General features: G+C 37.7%; 1 protein-coding gene across 1 annotated transcript; it reads right to left on the reverse strand.

Annotated features, from left to right (window-relative positions):
• Positions 1 to 423: 423 nt before the first annotated feature.
• VCPIP1 (valosin containing protein interacting protein 1) lies at positions 424 to 12,308 on the reverse strand. Its single transcript, XM_081950549.1, has 3 exons — positions 9,373 to 12,308; positions 3,264 to 3,350; positions 424 to 2,263 (listed from the first exon to the last, which is right to left on the reverse strand). The coding sequence occupies exons 1-3, from the start codon at positions 12,038 to 12,040 to the stop codon at positions 1,389 to 1,391; spliced, it is 3,630 nt and encodes a 1,209-aa protein (XP_081806675.1). The 5' UTR covers positions 12,041 to 12,308; the 3' UTR covers positions 424 to 1,388.
• Positions 12,309 to 17,609: the final 5,301 nt, after the last annotated feature.

Below are 17,609 nucleotides of genomic sequence, written 5' to 3' on the forward strand. Positions count from 1 at the left end.
ATAGTGCAATACAAGATAAAATCTGGAAGATTCTCTCTTAGGAGAAAAGACAAATGGTATGTAAATGCATAAGATATTCAAGTGAACTGAGGCAATTATTATCTCTAAGTAACTTTCCCGCATAAAAAATAAGCCTTCCCTTTTTGGGGGTATTTAATCATAGCATTCCTTAGTAATTTTGTGTGATTGTAACTGCAAAATGTTTAAACATACTTTAAGAGTACAAGTATTTTATATTATAAACTTATAGACAGAAAAAAGTCACATGTGCCCAAGCCCTGGATAATAATTATGAATTTAAGATTTATTTCCTATACTTTTCTATATTGTCTTTCACCCTTTCAAGTTTATTTTTATCAGATGTAGTAGTAATAATGCACATAAATAGAAATATGTGAAGAGGCAAAAAGTGCAACATTAGTATCAACATAAATGTCTGCTTTATTGAAGCAAACAGTGTCTCTTTCTTAAAAATCACATCTGCTGAACATGCTGCTTAAAGTGGATCCAGTTTAAGTAAAGTGATGTATTACAATAAAAGCTTTAAGTATGTCCTAAGTGTAAGGAATTTAAAAGGAGCTTTTTATTAATTCACTGAGAAACCCCTGATGAAAGTTCTGTTAAATTTGATTAACCAACATAGGAAGCATTAATAGGGATCACAGATAATCAATGCCTATTTGTAAAATGTTCCTGAATCAAATTAAATTCTTTTTATTCTGTTCTTAAAATGCTTGCATTTTATTGTCTTTGACCATGTAAAAACATACTATAGCACTTTAGCAACTCAAAACAAAACATACTATCACTTGCCAATAAAGCAAGGAATTATAGTTCAGACATCTTTATTTTATGTTTCTTATATACTATCTTCCATATCTTCCTTTACAATTTTAAAGAACCATCAGTAAATGTACTTCACCATTTTGACTTATCTAACAGATATAAATTTGATTTTCAAATGTCAAGTATAAGCAAATGTTGTTTAATGAAATATGGACCAGTATCTGACAAACAAGTACATTGTCAGGTTTTATTCTCACATATCAAACTGAAAAAATATCTTAATGATTTCATAGGGGCTGGCGGATTAAGACTTTAATGGAATAAAAATTACAAAAAAGAGAGAAAGAGAGAGATAACCCACAACTACAGCAGATATTTTTTTTTCTCAGTGCTTGTTCTAATAACTAATATACAGGTAACTGAGAGCTAACCTGGCAGCAGAATGTCAAATTAAAAGTTACTATCTATCACACACTTGCTATCATGCAGTGAGTAACATATAATCTTTGAAACATACAAGATTCAATGACTAAATTAATGTGGTCCAGCCAACAAACTACATTCGTACAGTAATCTATTGTTGATAGCAGCTGTTACACTTTTCATGAATGATCCATTGGCTCAGTTGTATTAGTGATTTCTGCATCTTGGCTATCCATCTCTTCAGGCTCTTCAACAGAATTTCCTTTTTGGGCTTTTGATCTTGTGGAGAATGATGCTGCCAATGCATTTGACATGTTACTATCAGTTATTTCTGTATTCAAACGACCACTGCCACTTGATAAAGTAAATGATTCAGTTAAACTCACTTGAGGGCTCTTTGTTTTAACTGATGAACTTGTTGCCTCTAATTTCCTTTGAGAAAAATCGTTTGTTGCCAATTGCTCTGTATTTTGATCTCGCAGATGTCTGTCCATTGATGCTTGAATTGAAGAAACCATTTCCTGCAATTTTTTCCGCTGTGCCTCAATTAAATTAGGATCAAGTTGTCTACTATCTCTCATTGTTCCTACTCCAGGAGCTATCCGTATAAGTTCACTATTTCCAGAATCACCGGTGTATATGGAAGGGTCCAATTTAGCAGAATTGGTATTGAAATCTGTACCTGTGTTTTGCTTTCTTCCAAGTGGAGCTTCCCTAACTTTTGGATGAAGCTGCTGGCTACTGGTTCCACTGCCTAGAGAATGGCCTTTTCCTTGAAATGCAGTTACATTGTGGAGTTGCTCTGATTTCTTTTTAACTACACCACCACTACCTAATTTTAGAAGTCCATGTGAAGGACTTGCTTCCCTACTTCTCGAAGAAGCCTCTGCTCGTACTTGATTTAGGGCCTCTTTAACCAAGTCTTCCACATCAGAACCTACAGGGAAATGACCAGCAGCATCCACACAAAGTTCCAATCTATCTTCTGTTGCATTGTATACAAAGGTCTTGCCAGGCAAGTGTGGAAAAGTACAGTGTTCACCATCAGCCAGACCTGCAAAAATAGTAAAAATGCATGATTATGACTTTTAATAAAGCTTATAAAATCACGAAATACAAAAAAAGTAAAGTATTATTTATATACTCCAAATACATTCAAGAAATACAAAATGAAAAAGAATAGAAGACTGGCTAAATAAGATTCAATGCTCTAGTGAAATGTGCATGTGGATTTTGCTCTTTAACATTCATTGACTTTAAACCTAGAAATTTTATATAGCCATAACAAAGAGCATATAAAAATACATACTTTAGTTTAATGCATGGGTATTTTTTATCTTTTTTCTAGTGGTATATATTTTTTCAGAAAGAACAAAATGATAATCTAAACTTCAGTAAGAAGCTATGAAGAATGTGTGATAGACAACCTCTACAAGACAATAACAATATGCAAAATTGAAAATGGATAAATTTTAATTAATAAATTCTGTCCATTAAATTAAGGTGAAGATTATCAAAATAAAACATCTAAAATGGATTCTTAATTTTTTCTGAGCAGAGAAAAGATAGTCAGAAAGTTGTGAGGGAGGAAAGAATCGGGAAATTCCAGCTTTAGCGCCAAATTCAGTTCCTGTTCTTCCCTTATAATGTTTGTGGACAAATATTTATAGGATAGGAACCAATATGGCTAAGGAAAGCAGACAATATTATCTTGCAGCTTATGCACATTATATGCCATTATAGAGACATATAATGTCTCCCTCACCTTAGCAATAGCAGAAGTTACAGATAGAGGAATCCCATTACCAAATAATATCAGCACATCCAGTCTTCAGATCCTTAAGTTTTACAGTACATTTGTTTTCCATTTTAATTCTATCACAATATCCTTTTCAGTTGACTTGAATTCATGTTTCAGATTTTGGTTCTAGATCAAGAACTTCAGCATACAGATAATTAGACATATCAGTCTAAAGTAATTAACACCAAAGTGTTAAATATACAAAGCACAGCATGGTAGAAAAGATACATTAACATAAAATTAGAAAGTATACCCATTGTTTTCTTCATTATATTGTAGAATACACCACCCTGCTGGAACAGATGAGGAAGCCCCTTTGCATAAGACCAAACATCTTCCCCTGTGAATAAAGCAAAAAATAATTTAAGAAACAGAATATGGACAGCTTTTTCAATTACACATGTTTTCTAAAAATCAGGATGATGTGCTCTCTAATTCTTTATTTTTAAAAAAGTAATATTGGAAATCGCGTCTTACACAGTATTTTAACCACAAGTTGCCTTTGAAAACCTTGCAAAAGGAAGATATAAATATTTCAAGTTAATGCGTGATACAGATATGTAAAGAAGAATTCCACTCGCCTTCTTGATGTTTCCTCTGAGATCTGTTGTTATTCAGAACAAGTGTGAAACTTAGTTCTTCACTGAGGCATTTGGCAAGGGAAAATAAGACCCTTTACTTCATCCCATCTGGTCTGTCTCACCTGTCACCTTTTGATTTTATTGCAATTTCTTTATTTAACTGTTGCAAACTGCCCAGGCTTCTTGGGAGTTCCAAAAACCATCAAACATCATCCAGAAGTACAGTCCAGCTAAACTTCAGCATGGTTCAGAGAGAGGACAGAACATTCTGTTGTTCTGCAGAACACTCCATTCTCTATCAGTGAACTTTGCAAATCCCAACAATCTACACGCACACTATGGACTGCAACCATAGTGCCACTTCTTGAAGGCTCATGGCTGCTATATCCTACTAATGTTCAGCACAGCTATTTCAGCCCAGGAGGCATTTGTAAGAAGACCAGCAATTCCAGTAGAAGTATCTTTTGTACATTAACAGATTAAGTGAGAAAGCCCTTGAAGTGCTTACTCTATGTGGCTGTCTCAAAGTTAGAAGATCAGCAGAACATGGTTCACTTTGTCTACTAGAGTTACAAGATAGATAGGGAAATCAAGAATGCAAATCATTTCTATATTGCTTCCAAGAAAACTGAATGACCATGTCCTTAAAATCATCAGTCCAGATCAATTTAAAGAGACACCACTTTTAATTTATTTATTTTTTATTTTTATTTCTTAGATTTTTAGACCGCCCCCTCTCCCAAAAAGGGACTCGGGGCGGTGGGTTTTATAATATACTCATACTCCATCACAATAAAGGGCCATTTTAATTCTATCCTACCCCATTTCTCCTACTTTCACTATTTACATTTTAAAACTCAACATATACAAGGCTAAACAATAAGAACAATTTTCTGGAAAAAAATTCAAGAAAAATTGATTGCACTGGAATAATCATTTGTCATATCACAGATAAGTAAGAATAGTATCTTCTAACAGTGTTTTAAAACCAAAACATATCTTTGTTTTCACATTTTTTTCCATTCTACACCATCTGAAGGTCTATGGCTGTAGCCAAAAATTCCATCTTTCTCTAAGTTAGATTCTATGCTTGAAACTGCCTTCAAGATTACTTAATATGTCACAGTAAATATAGACTATTCCCAGGAAACAAAGCTTCACTAGTTGAAAAATGTCACAGGCAATTTAATTAACAAGTTTTGTTAAAAGGCATAAGCTTCCACAGCTCGAAGGACTAACTATAGACTCTCCTTCTACAATGTCAGGAATCTGTCAAGAATGTATAAACACCTGGAGATGAACCATGTTAATACCATATTTACTTGAAAGGAATATGATTTTGAATTTGAAACAATCCTGTTATTCCTCCAAAAATATTAAACCGAAGTTATTTTCCTGTCTCCATATTACATTCAGCCTCAATATAAGATGACCTCTTATATTCTTTTTCAGATACATATGGAACACTTTCAGATTTGTAAGAGGAGATACTTATGATTAATCCAGGAAATAACCCCTGATAAAAAGGTCACAGTAATCCCATTGCTAGGCTATTCCCAATCCAATCTGTAGTGAAAACCAGATCAAGGGCATCACTTGCCATTTCTGTGGCACAATGATATTCCACTTTAAAAAAATCATTGTCAAGTCTTCCACCAAGTTTTAAAACTCACATTTAAGTAACTTGACAGCATCTTGTATGCAATTAGTTAACACAATTCACACAGTTCAAAAGTAATGAGAAAAGAGTGTCAGCATGCTTGTACCGTGTTTCCCCCAAAACACGACATGTCCTGATAATAAGGCCATGCCACATTTTTCGGGTGGGCAAAAAATGTAAGCCCTCCTCCGAAAATAAGCCCCCTGGGCAACCCCCCCACCGGGCCAGGCAGAGCCCCACTCACTGACCTAGCAGTATCCCGAAGGCACCAAGCCGCAGGACGGGGGGGGGGGGGGGGGCGGCAAAGGCTCACGTTGCTTGGCGCCTTTGGGATACCGATAGATCGGTGAGCAGTGCTGTGCCCAGCTGGAGAGGGGGGTTGCCGGGCGGTTGCTCTCTTGCGAGCGACCTCCCGAAAAACCGGGCACAGCCTCAGGGTCGAATGGCTGTGTTGCACTGTTGCAGCAACCGAGCAGCCGCCCTGCAAACCCCCTTTCCAGCCGGGCACAGCGCCATTCACTGACCTAGGGGTATTGCCAAGCTGCGTGAGTGGCTGTTCACCACCCTCCGGCTCACATGGCTTGGCGCCTTTCGAATGCCCCTAGGTCAGTGAATGAGGCTCTACATGGCTGGAGAGGGGGGTTGTGCAAGCGGCTTTTCCAGGTTCACAATGCCTTTGCCTAACTCTCCCTGCAGAGCTAGGGCATCTCCGTTGGTGCTGCCGCTGCCACATGGCCTTTTCTGCGGCTTCCAAAGCATGGAGGTAGAATGCCGAGTTTTCCGGAGGTTGCCACTCTGGGAATACGCTCTATGGTTGTACATTCTGGGAGTACGCTCTGCCAGAAGCCAGCCCACAACCATAGAGCATACTCCCGGAGCAGCCGCTACCAGAAGACTCGGCTGCGGATCTCCGGAGTTTAGAAGTTGGAGAATAGGTTATGCTTGGAGCACCAGGCTGTGGCGGTGCCCTGGGCCTGCAGGAAAAGCTGGGCCAGGGCATGGTGAGGCTGGGAGGCACACAAGCGGGGGGCGGAACAGGCACTTGCACAACCTCCCTTTCCACTGACCTAAGGTATCCCAAATGCACCAAGCCACGGGAGCTGGGGGGAAGGCAGAGCACCATGTGGCTTAGCGCCTTTGGGATATCACTGGGAAGGTGAGTGGTGCTCTACCCAGCTGGAAAGGGGGGTTGCTGGGTGCTGCTCATGAGTGTAGTCACCTCATGGCTGGTGCATTGCGCTGCTGTGACAGCGCAACACAGCCGTTTGCCCCTGAGGCTGTGCCTGGCTCTTCGGGTGCCTGCTCGCAAGAGAGCAGCCACCCGGCAACCCCAAAACAATAAGAACCCCCCCCCCCCGATAATAAGTCCCAATCAATATTTTGGGGGTGAAAAGAAAATAAGACCCTGTCTTATTTGGGGGGAAACATGGTATTTATTTCAATCCTAAGACTCTCTCTTGCCTTTTTCTTGGTTGATGCCTACAAGGAGACATATAGTTTCTGCTTTTGAACAATTTCTGTTCTATCCAAACTTTCATAAATTAAATTAAATTAATGGTTTGATAACATGGCTTGTAATAATCCAATTTTAATAATCTGAAATTAAGATATAATTGGTCAATATTGTTAGTTTGAATAATGAATAAGAAGAATAATGTCATGTTTATAAAGAATAGACATGCAAAATTGAGTTGTGTACAAGGTATTTACTCATGCTATGATTTGTAATGTTTGAGTCAGGCCACTCCAAAATATATCATTCAGTATAACATATACCAGTCTGATGTCTCCAGATGCGTTGGACCCACATAAAGGTTTCAAATTCTGACAGTAGTAAACCATGTTGGAAAAAACTATCATAGTACATTCACTTTTCATACATGTCATATGCATACAGCCACACCTATAATAGATGCACACTTATTCCTCTTCCTCCTCTCCATTTTTTCTACCATATATCAAAGCATTGCAATTTATATTAACCCAGTTTTCAGACTTCTTTTGTTTCTCTCTTATCTACTTACTGTATTTTTTGAGTATAAGACGCACCTTTTCCCCCCTAAAAGAGTGTGGAAATGTTGGTGCGTCTTATATACCAAATACAGCCATTTTTTTGCCTCCCGAAGCCCCACCCTCGCATCCCATTTTTGCAAAACATGGCCTGTTTTCCGCCCTTTTTTTTTTCAAAAACATTTTTGCCTTCCACCACTCCTACTGAAGCCTGCAGAGTGCTGATGGGGGCTGAGGGAAGGCAAAAAAAAATTTTTCTTACTTATCTCTTCGAAATACTGATGTGTCTTATACACCGGTGCGTCTTATAGTCCAAAAAATACAGTAGATACATTAGGATAAGGAAGAAACATTAGATATTTAGAATAAGGTAGGATACCTTAGGGATCAACTTTTTCCAAGGGTCTCTACCATCCAATTAGATGGAGCAGAATGTGTATGCTACAGATCCCATCAGTCAAACAGTGTCAGTTGGCAAGGATTACAGACAATTTTTTTCTGCGGTGCCCCTGCTCTATGAAGAACAATTTTTTTGTTCCAAATAAAATCATATTTTCGATGACCTGGATGTTTGAGAATCTCTATAGACATATTTTCAACAAAAATTCAATCCTTTTCCTGGAATCAACTTTTCTTCTTAAATGCAAGTTGAAAAGATGTAAGGAAGAAATATCCTTCCTTCAGAGTTTAAATGGCTCCACCCTATCAGACTTTTGTAAGATCATTCAAACCTGGCTATGTTCTCCTGCCTGGGGTGCTGAATATGTTAAGAGCCCCATTTCCAGGCTGTATTAACTGGCCATCTTTGTCCTATGTATATTTAATATGAATGTTATTATTTTTATTGTTTTAAAAAGGTTTTAGTATTTTTAACTGTAATATATTCTTTGAGTTGTAAGCCACCCACAGTCATTGGCTGAGATGGACGGCAATAGAAAATGAATGAATGAAAGGAGTGAGCGAGCAAGCAAGCAAGCAAACTATGGTACTTTCTCTTCCTTACATCTTTTCAACTTGCATTCAAGAGGAAAAGTTGATTCCAGGAAAAGGACTGAATTTTTATTGAAAATATATCTATGGAGATTCTCAGACATCCAGGTCATTGAAAATATAATTTTATTTGAAAGAATAAAATTGTTCTTCTCTCATACAAGACATGTTTGTTAAGCCTTCAATTCATTACACAATGAAGCTTCACTTAAAAAAATAATTGCACTGTTTTATTTATATTTCCTGGATTGGAAAATTAATTCCAAATTGACGAACATAAACAGTATCACAAGGGGGGTAATAAAAGGAAGAACATTCTGGGAGGGTTTTCTAAAAACATTATCCAAAGGGTTGTTTTTTTTAATTGCAGTAATATAATGCTTAAGACACATATATCAACCAGTTTTCTATATGTCATGCAGCCTGCAACCAATTATAAGAGCTGCAAAACTTAAATTAATGTTAACATCACCAATTAATTTAAGTGAAAAGTTTCTAAAACATAATTCCTAGTAGATTTGGCCAAATAGCAGATAGTGCTTAATACAACAAATAACTTATATTAATACATCAAATTTGTGAATATAAATTTAGAGCTATTTTCAGATTTAAATGCATATTTTAAGAACACTAATTTCCCATGGAGTTGAATTCTCTATGAAAAAAAGTATAAACAACAAACATGCCCATGTTGTACAATGTACAACAATGTATAATGTACATTAATATCATACTTCAAACGAACAGATAAAATTTGTGCTGAATGTCAGAAAATATTTCAACACCTCACATTTGTGAGCATTGTATCAGTGCTTCATAAATAGCATTCAAGAAAAAGTGAAATAAAATAGGAGTTTTGTCTAAATTTGCAACTACCATAGTTTTTCACAGTTTCATTAAGGTATAGTCCTTCTGCTAAACAGAATTATTTCAATGAGTTCAATCAATACAGAATTGCCACATTACTTAGTATTAAAATGCTCCTAACCTACAAAAAGTGGTATGGTAAAAGACAGAAGTGTTTTTATTATTAAAGAATTTATTTGGACACTGTACATTTCTAGCTGTACAAATATTTTTATACTTATACTCTATACTTATAAAGATTAGTATTGCCTTACCCATAAATGTTGCAAGAAGACACAAAGAGTACATTTCCTTGTCTATTTGCTCTTGAAGTTCCTTGGAAGAAATTCTGCTAGTAACAGCAATATCATCATGCTTCACAACATGAGCTGAATGTACTGAACTAGCCTGGTTACTATCTTCCTTCCCTTTAAGAATCTCTATGGTTATTCTATCTCCATGTAGCAAAGGAACAGGTTCATTTTCTTGCCCTTCCTTAGGTGGCAGCAGCTCCTTGGGAGGAAAGCCAAAGCGAATACATTGCAAATGTGGAGGAATATTAAATTCTCTAGCTATGCTTTCCTGCAATTCTAGAAATGTTGTAGTGGATTTCAAAGTGAGCATGGTCTGTCGCCCATCATTTGTTGTTATGCGAATTTTCTTTTCTTTCGTAGATATTGGAGAATAAGGAGTCTTGGTGGGAGTAGCAGGTGCAGAGGATGACCCATCAGGAATAGTACCAGGAGACACAGTTCTAGTTGGCCCTTTTTGTACTTGCTTCCATTTTTCAGTTTTTCGTTTTTGCATTATAGGTGCTTGTTCTGCAATGTTTTGTTGAATAGTTCTTTCAGTTTTACTCATATTCAGTTCTTCTTTGTGCAATGTTTTTGTTTTCTGTCCAGTAAGAATAATTTTGGTTGGAAGCTGAGATGCCAAATCTTGTCCTTGTTGTATATCATCGGCTCTTCGGGCATGAGCACTATCGATGTTTACAGGAGTGTAATCATCAGGGTTCTTTTTGGCTGTTTGATGCAGAATTGTATTGACAACTTTCTGGACAAGAATCTCACTACCAAATTCTCCAGGAAAGTGCTTAGTAACGAGCTTCATTGCAACATCAAATACATTGCTGTTCAGAGATAGATCACTTTCATATTGGAACCAATACACTGTCTCTCTTACCACTCTCCCACCCCACTCTAAAGTAATAGGGAAAGCTTCAGGGAGATTGTCATATTCTTTGCCTTCCCAATAATGTTTGAATCCACAGCCACATTTGCCACCTGTTGATCTAGTATTAGTTCTGTCCCCATCCAAATATACAACAGAGCCATCACTTCTCACACGACGCACCAATGTGCCATGACACCAGTTACAGGCAGTCAGACTACTCAAACTGTAGTCTGGTACTAGTACATCCTTTACAGGATTATAGGAACATACCAAACTGTTCAGAGGGAAACTGTAATTTTTATCAGGTCTTAACTGACCATGGGTACTCTTTGCAAGATTATACAGCTTCCCTCCTGGAGCTAGCCATTCTGGAGGAACATGAAGTTCTGAAAGAGCACAACAAATGAGACACTTGTGAAGTCGGTTGTCCATAACTGCCTTTTTAGCAGCTGCTGTAACATCTTCAGGCTGAACTCCTATTACACCAGTCCGCCGATAGAAGTACTGATGTACATCAGCTACTAAACTGGGATGAATGCCATGCTTATCCATAAAAACTTCCTCCATGGCTGCAACTAGCCTCATCAAGTATTTATCATGCAAACTTCTGTCTCCTCCAATCACACAGCTACCATCATCTTCCAATTTGATATACTTTCTAATAAGGTCTTGAGGCACTCCCCAAGCTTTAGGAAGTAATTTCATAGGCAATTTAGGCAAAGCAGCACCTTTTATTCCAACCAGAGGAATATAATGATTACGCCCAGAACTACTCCAGGCAATACAAATTGGTTTGTTCAGCATGCCATCTTTCCCCATGCATTTTTCTTCTGGTATCAATCCAGGAAGGAATGTGGCAGAATAGTCCCCTGAACTACGCATTCCACTCAAGGAATCCAAGAGGATGATGGGCCGATGTAAAACATTGGCTAGTCCAAAAATGTGGATGTTTCGAAGACCCATCGGTACACCCTCAGGAGGAATAAATAAGGGGTCACATTCATTGATTATGTCTTCCCATTCTGCCGCATCAATAAAATCATGAAAAAGGGCTTTATAGCGGCTGAGATTCTCCATAAAGTGCTTCTTGAGGTTCTCCCGCAAAGCATGCCAGAAGAGTTCCCTACCCACCAGTGCTCGGGAAATTGCATGGACTAAACAATGGCCATCACCATCCACATGGACTGGGATGAGGCACTCCTGGCTATTATTAGCCTTCTTAATATCCTCCAAGGTGTCCTGCAGGTACAGGAGGCTACCAGAGCGATCTTTGCCGTATCCTACAGTGTCGACATGCTCAGGCTCAATAAGAAAGGCACGGTCCCCAAGCAGAGCACAGTCAAAAACATCTCCTTGGTTCATCTCAGTTAGGAGTTTAGCTTTGCCCGTCTGTTTATCCATGCCATAGCGGGCCAGAATGGGCGAGAGCAGCTTGCAGTGGTAGTTTGACAGGCCCATAACTTTCACCAGCTCGGTGTTCTTTCTAGGGGGCCCCGCCCCACTCACTCCTAGCAGTGCGTTCCGCAGCAAATTGTGCAGCACCAAGTCGGGATCCGTCACCTCCTCCACTCCCAGCAGCTGCCGCTGTTCATGACGCTGCCCACAGTCCGTGCACTCGATGCTCCCGCTGCTTAGAGGCCCGTGCGCCGGAAAAAACAGGCGCGCCTGACACTTGGGGTCAGGACAAGTGCCCGAAAAGATACGCCGGTCCTTCTTCTTCGGGACCAGTGTTGCCACTGGCTGCTGCTCCTGCTGAGGCGGCTGAGACATCGCTTCGCGCCTCCTCCTTTGCCTGCCTGCGGCTGGTCTCTTTTTTCCACTTCTTTCGGTACGCGCCCCCTCACAGCTTCATCCCCGTTTTTTCCACCAGCACACACAGAACCTGACAAAACTCGCCCTCTTCTTATTACTCGGGACAAATCCAGCAGCGAACACGTAAACCTCCGGTACTACCGCTTACTGCCTCTTCACTACCGTGGCCGTTGCCCGCGACGTAACGGCCTTTCCCCTCCCTCCTTCCATGCAGACGGCGCAAGCGCAACCGGCTAAGGCAGATTGGAATTGTAGTTTTCTTTTCCAAGGAAACCAAGCGGCGTGGTATCGAATGGGGGTAGTCGGAAACTACTATTACCGGCATGCAACATCGTACAGGAAAAACTCGAGAGGGGAGGGAGGGAGAGAATGTTTTTCAACAAAGACGACTGGGAAATGTAGTATTTCCGTTTCAAAGGAAACATTGGAGCTTCTATGAGAATGGAAACCGAAATGAATGTTTCCTAGAATGCCTTGCTGTTGTCTCGTGACTTTTTCATGAATCGTAATTTGATGTGAAAAAGTTGCCTAGCCAGTGCGAAAAACATCATTTTTCTCACATTCCTCAATCGATGTGAAGGGTATCTAAACCTGGTTAACATTCTTGCCAATGTAAGGATGATTGCGTTATATCACTCAAGAACGGTGTACCGAATTCAGCAGTCACTATTAATAATTTTTGTACTACCTTTTGTGTGTTTTCGTTCCAGTATTTATTGCGGTTCCCATCAGAAATATATACTATATACAGGTACTCAGGAAACAGTTGATGAAGTAGATGGTAGTCAATCAAAGTATATGCAATAATGTATTAATCGTGCCATAGAGAAATGCCACAGAGCTGTTTATTAGATTGATAAGCAATGTAGGATAGCAACGAAGGCCCTAGAAAAGATATTTATTAGTGCCCACCTTTATTATTTTTACAAATAACTCAAAGCAGCGAACATTTTCAATACATTTTCCTCCTATTTTCTCCAAAACAACCCTGAGTTGAGCTGAGATAAAGTGACTAGTCCAAGGTCACCCAGCTGGCTTTCATGGGGAAGGCAGGAGAGTTTCCCAGTTTCTAGCTGAGTGGCCCCCAACCTTTCGGGTACCAGGGACCAGTTGTGTGGAGAGATATTTTTCCATGGACCAGAGGTGGCGTGATTTCGTGTTCTGCCTACGTCCCACGGATGGGGCTTCCCTTGTTTGTGTGGCCCATTTTCTGGCATGCCATGGATCAGTGCTCGTCCGTAGACTGGGGGTCAGGGACACCTATTCTAACCTATTCCTTAACTACTAAACCAAACTGATTTCTTATTCACATGTCATAATGTGTCCATATTTACAAAGAACAGAATCATACAAGCAATGGCTTTCTCTGTCCCATTATGGAAGTGAAATGTGGTTTTTGAAACGAGATAGAAAAAATATTGATGCTTTTGAACTTTGGTGTTAAAGAAACCTCTTAAGAAAATCACAGCTTTTTAATCCAAAGATTAAGGATTATAATAGTAATTGATGCACAGTGGAAGATTTGAAGGACCAGGCTGAAAACAAGTGATTTTGACTATGAAGTTGCTGAGAGTTGACACCAGCTCGATGATACACATACTTATTCATCTCTGTTCAGTTCAAAATTCTCAGCAAGCCTTGAAACTATAGATTTAGATGTTATTTATTGGAATTTAATGCGAAACAGCAAGCCATCCTTTTCTTAATCTCACATTGACATTTTTGTGGACATTACTAAGCCAAAATAGTTTTTCTTTCAAATGCTGCCATTGTCAGTGTTATGGGAATTGTTATGATGAACAAATTAGGTTAGGAATGGGCAACTTTCTTAGCCAGACAAACATCAGTGGAACCAGAAATAATTTGATGGGATATATTTTTATAAAATATTAACTACAAAGAAAAAAGCCAATATCATGCTTTATGAAGGAATTGGAAAGTATTTTTTTCAAAATACTTAATTTAATTTAATTTAAAAAGGGATGTCATAAAATGGTTTTCAAAAATATTTCAGATGGAGTTTATTTTATTTTTTGGGCTTTTTCAATTATGTTTCTCCATATATTTGACAAATCATAATGTCTTGCAGCAACATTATGGTTTTTAGTTAGATGTATAGCTCCAGTTCAAGAATCAAAAACTCCCATTTAAGCCTTTTTCCAGTTTCACTATGTCTCCACCTCATCCCTGTGCAACACTCAGCAAGGTAGAGTTACTGTTTGCATGCTATCCTTTTTAACCTGTTTTTTTTAGTTTCTTTTACTTATTTCTTTTACTTTTGCAAAAGTACTTTTACTTTTGTGTTGGTTCTTCAAAGTCTTTTGCTTCATCCTTCTTATAATATATGTTAATATATGTTATATGTTAATATAATTTTATTAAAGACTTCCCTTCCCATCTGTGTCCACCACTAGTTGGGTGGGAATTATGAAAGTTTAACAGATTTGGAAGCATCGCACTGGAGAAGGCTCAGCTTAGTACAGATAGTGTTACTTGTGGTGTTATCCCTGGGTCTCCTTTGGCTTATTCCTTTTGTAAGAAGTGAATGAATGTAAAATGACTGCAAAACTGTTTGTTTTATTTGCTTACAGAAATCAATTGATCTATCCTGAGGTATCTTGAGTTTTTTATAAATGAAGCCAATTCACAGTATCGTGGCAATGTGGCCATTTGCTTTGGCAGTATCTAGTCCCATTTGCCTGGAAATAATATACAGATGTTTCTTTATAAGAAAGCAAAGATATAGCTCTAGATAACAGAAGGATTAGACATAAGGGACTATAAAACAGTTATAATCCACTTGCCATAGTATTCACACTTTGTACTTGATGGCCTTCATTCTATTCCTTATTCACACGCAGAAAAATAATGTTATTAACCTTATCAAGGCTACTTTAAACACAATTAATGTACAACAACTGAGCATAGTGGTACTGTATTAAGAACAATAAGCTACAACATGTATCAATGCAAGCAATATAATAGAAATATGACAAACATGAATATGGTATGTGCAGGTAAGGTACATTATTATATTCCAAATTCTTTCTTAGAGATAAATTAAATGTACTAATCAGCCGTCTGAAATACTAATCTTCAAAGTAATAATACAAATCTCTGTTTTGGGTTCTTTTGTGAATATATTCAGTGATCTCAGGAAATAAGGATTCTATTACCTCTGAATGATCTTGTTTGTTTTCATCTAGATTACTTCTTTTCTTTGTCCTCCCAACTCCCACTCTGCTGCTTTTCTGTTTTATGCAATATAATCAAGAGAAATAGCTGGCAGATTCTGATACCAGGACACAAAATAGCCAAGAATTCCATTAGGAAATTATGAAGAGTGGCTGAATCTTCTCCCATCCCCAATGTATTCTCAAAAGTGCATTAAGACAGGCCTCCGGATAGTAGTTTCTCACTGTTGTGTCAAGGGTCCAGCAAGAGAAAAGACAGTATATTGAAGACATAAAATAAGCCACCACTCAATCATTTTATAAGTTATAACTGTGCTATGACAGGTGCAATATTACCGTTGCCACTCAATTTGGATAGAAAAATCACTGTTATGTTCACTCTAACCCTGGTATCTGGTGACACTGCATCAGTGGAACCCACAGTCAGGAAAGACTAAAATCTATTAGAATGATAAAATCCTTGTTTAATTGTTAGGATTAGCTAAGATACAGAAAATAACAGATAACTTGTTAAAGAAGACACTGCACAGCTATTCCATATGTTGGGAATATCGTTTCTCTATAAAAATATATCTCAGGAGAGCATATACCAATAGAGATGTTTGAAACGAGAATATTTTAAATCTTGGAAAATATTATATAATCTCAGGTTATCTGAAAAACAAAAGATAATGAAAAAATTATATAAATATTAAGTTGGGAAGAATACTAAAAGAACTTTTGCTGAAGCAACTTCTGCCTTCCAAAATGGAGAACCCCATTTTTCGGCACTGTTCAGACAGACCAATCAAAGAAATGCTTTACAAGCCTTGATACAGCCTTGTCTTCCAGAGCAAGGCAGTTGCTATGCTATAATATGACACAGGATTGCACCTACAAAGTCTTCTTCCTCCTAGAGGTATTCAGCCCAAATTTTCAACGAGTATCTTTGGGAACCCTGATTTTGCTTCCAATGTTGCCCTGCTCTTGAGGCAGAATTATGGTAAAGCTGATTGCTGCTTTGAAAAGAGAAATGTAAGCAAAGCTTTTGCCCCAGCTAAATAATTATATATTTTTGACATTGAAAAATACCATAGGATTTTCATTTTAGCAAGGTTTAGTGTTCTGTTTTTAATCCTAAAAGAAGAAACATATCCACTTATTCCCTTTGCAGACAGTTTTTGCCCTTGTCATTTGGAAGCTGTTGAAACAATGTGTTGTGCACTGTTGAATTTATATATATATAAATTCTTTTCACAATTTTAATCATGATAGTATTTTTATAGTTGCCAATTTCTGCTTTATAGCCTGCGTTACTAGCAAATAAATGATGAAACCTGGAAATTTATCAATTTTTTATTATTTCCAATGTGCCTGCTATTATTATTATAAAATTGTATAACTGTTTTCAGTTTATTAACTATCTGATACAACTTGTTTATAAGTTGGGATAATAAAATTATTTCGCTTATAATTTGCTTTTTGATCTTGGAATACAATAAATGATCTGAACTGATCCAAAGTGATAAGGATGCTATATTCTAATTTATAAAATATATTTATACTTAGCTTTTACCCTATATTGACTGCCAGATTGGCACTTCAAAATTAAACAAATGGCTCAGAGATACAGTAATTAAGATTCAGATATACTAATCCATTTTTTTGCTTAATAATAGTTTATTAAACTATAGCTTAATGATTTCACATAAATGAGTTGTGATGCTTAAGGGAATTGTTTTGTCCTTTGAGATAAAAAAGGATGTGTGAGTACTAATGAAATGAAGAATTATCATGGCTCAATGGAGCAACATCCAGTTATACTTTACATATACAGAACATTCCCCGAGGTTTCTAGATCCAAACTACTTGGTGATGAGTCTATATATAAAAATATATACCCTACTTTTCTGTTACCATCTAATATACCTCAATCAGTCAGCATATAAGCAGCAAGTAAACTCAACTCTTCCTCTCACTATGATGTTATCTACTAGCTTGGTAACAAAATATCTGCAAGAAATCAGAGAGCATCAAGAATCCAACATTACCTCAAACTTTTTACCTGTTTAAAAGAGACCATATTGAGAGGATCAGAAAGAAAGTTGGGGAAAGCTAGCACAGAGTGAAGAGGTGTTGTCTTAAGCTCTCTTTCCTGTTTTTCATCTTACTAATTGAGACCATCTTCAAAAGCTTTCCTCTGTTCTGTTCCTACAACTAAGAAACCAGTTATACCTTTGAGCAGTGGCACAGCTACTTAAGGCAACTCATTTTGCATGGCATTAAACCATTATATCTTAATTACTACTGTATCTTGCAAGAACAGTAAATGGGGAAGAACTTTGGGATATTCT

The sequence above is a fragment of the Natrix helvetica genome (assembly GCF_964273705.1).
Source record: "Natrix helvetica genome assembly, chromosome: 4".
In the NCBI taxonomy this organism is placed as follows: domain Eukaryota; kingdom Metazoa; phylum Chordata; class Lepidosauria; order Squamata; family Natricidae; genus Natrix; species Natrix helvetica.

What these genes read in the sequence shown, in the direction of transcription:
- VCPIP1 (XM_081950549.1), bottom strand. Translation starts at nt 12,040, where the DNA reads ATGTCTCAGCCGCCTCAGCAGGAGCAGCAGCCAGTGGCAACACTGGTC. An exon ending in TCTTCTTGCAACATTTATGG is followed by an intron (nt 3,351 to 9,372) that starts GTAAGGCAATAC and finishes CTTTATTCACAG; the next exon opens with GGGAAGATGTTTGGTCTTAT. An exon ending in TATAATGAAGAAAACAATGG is followed by an intron (nt 2,264 to 3,263) that starts GTATACTTTCTA and finishes CTATTTTTGCAG; the next exon opens with GTCTGGCTGATGGTGAACAC.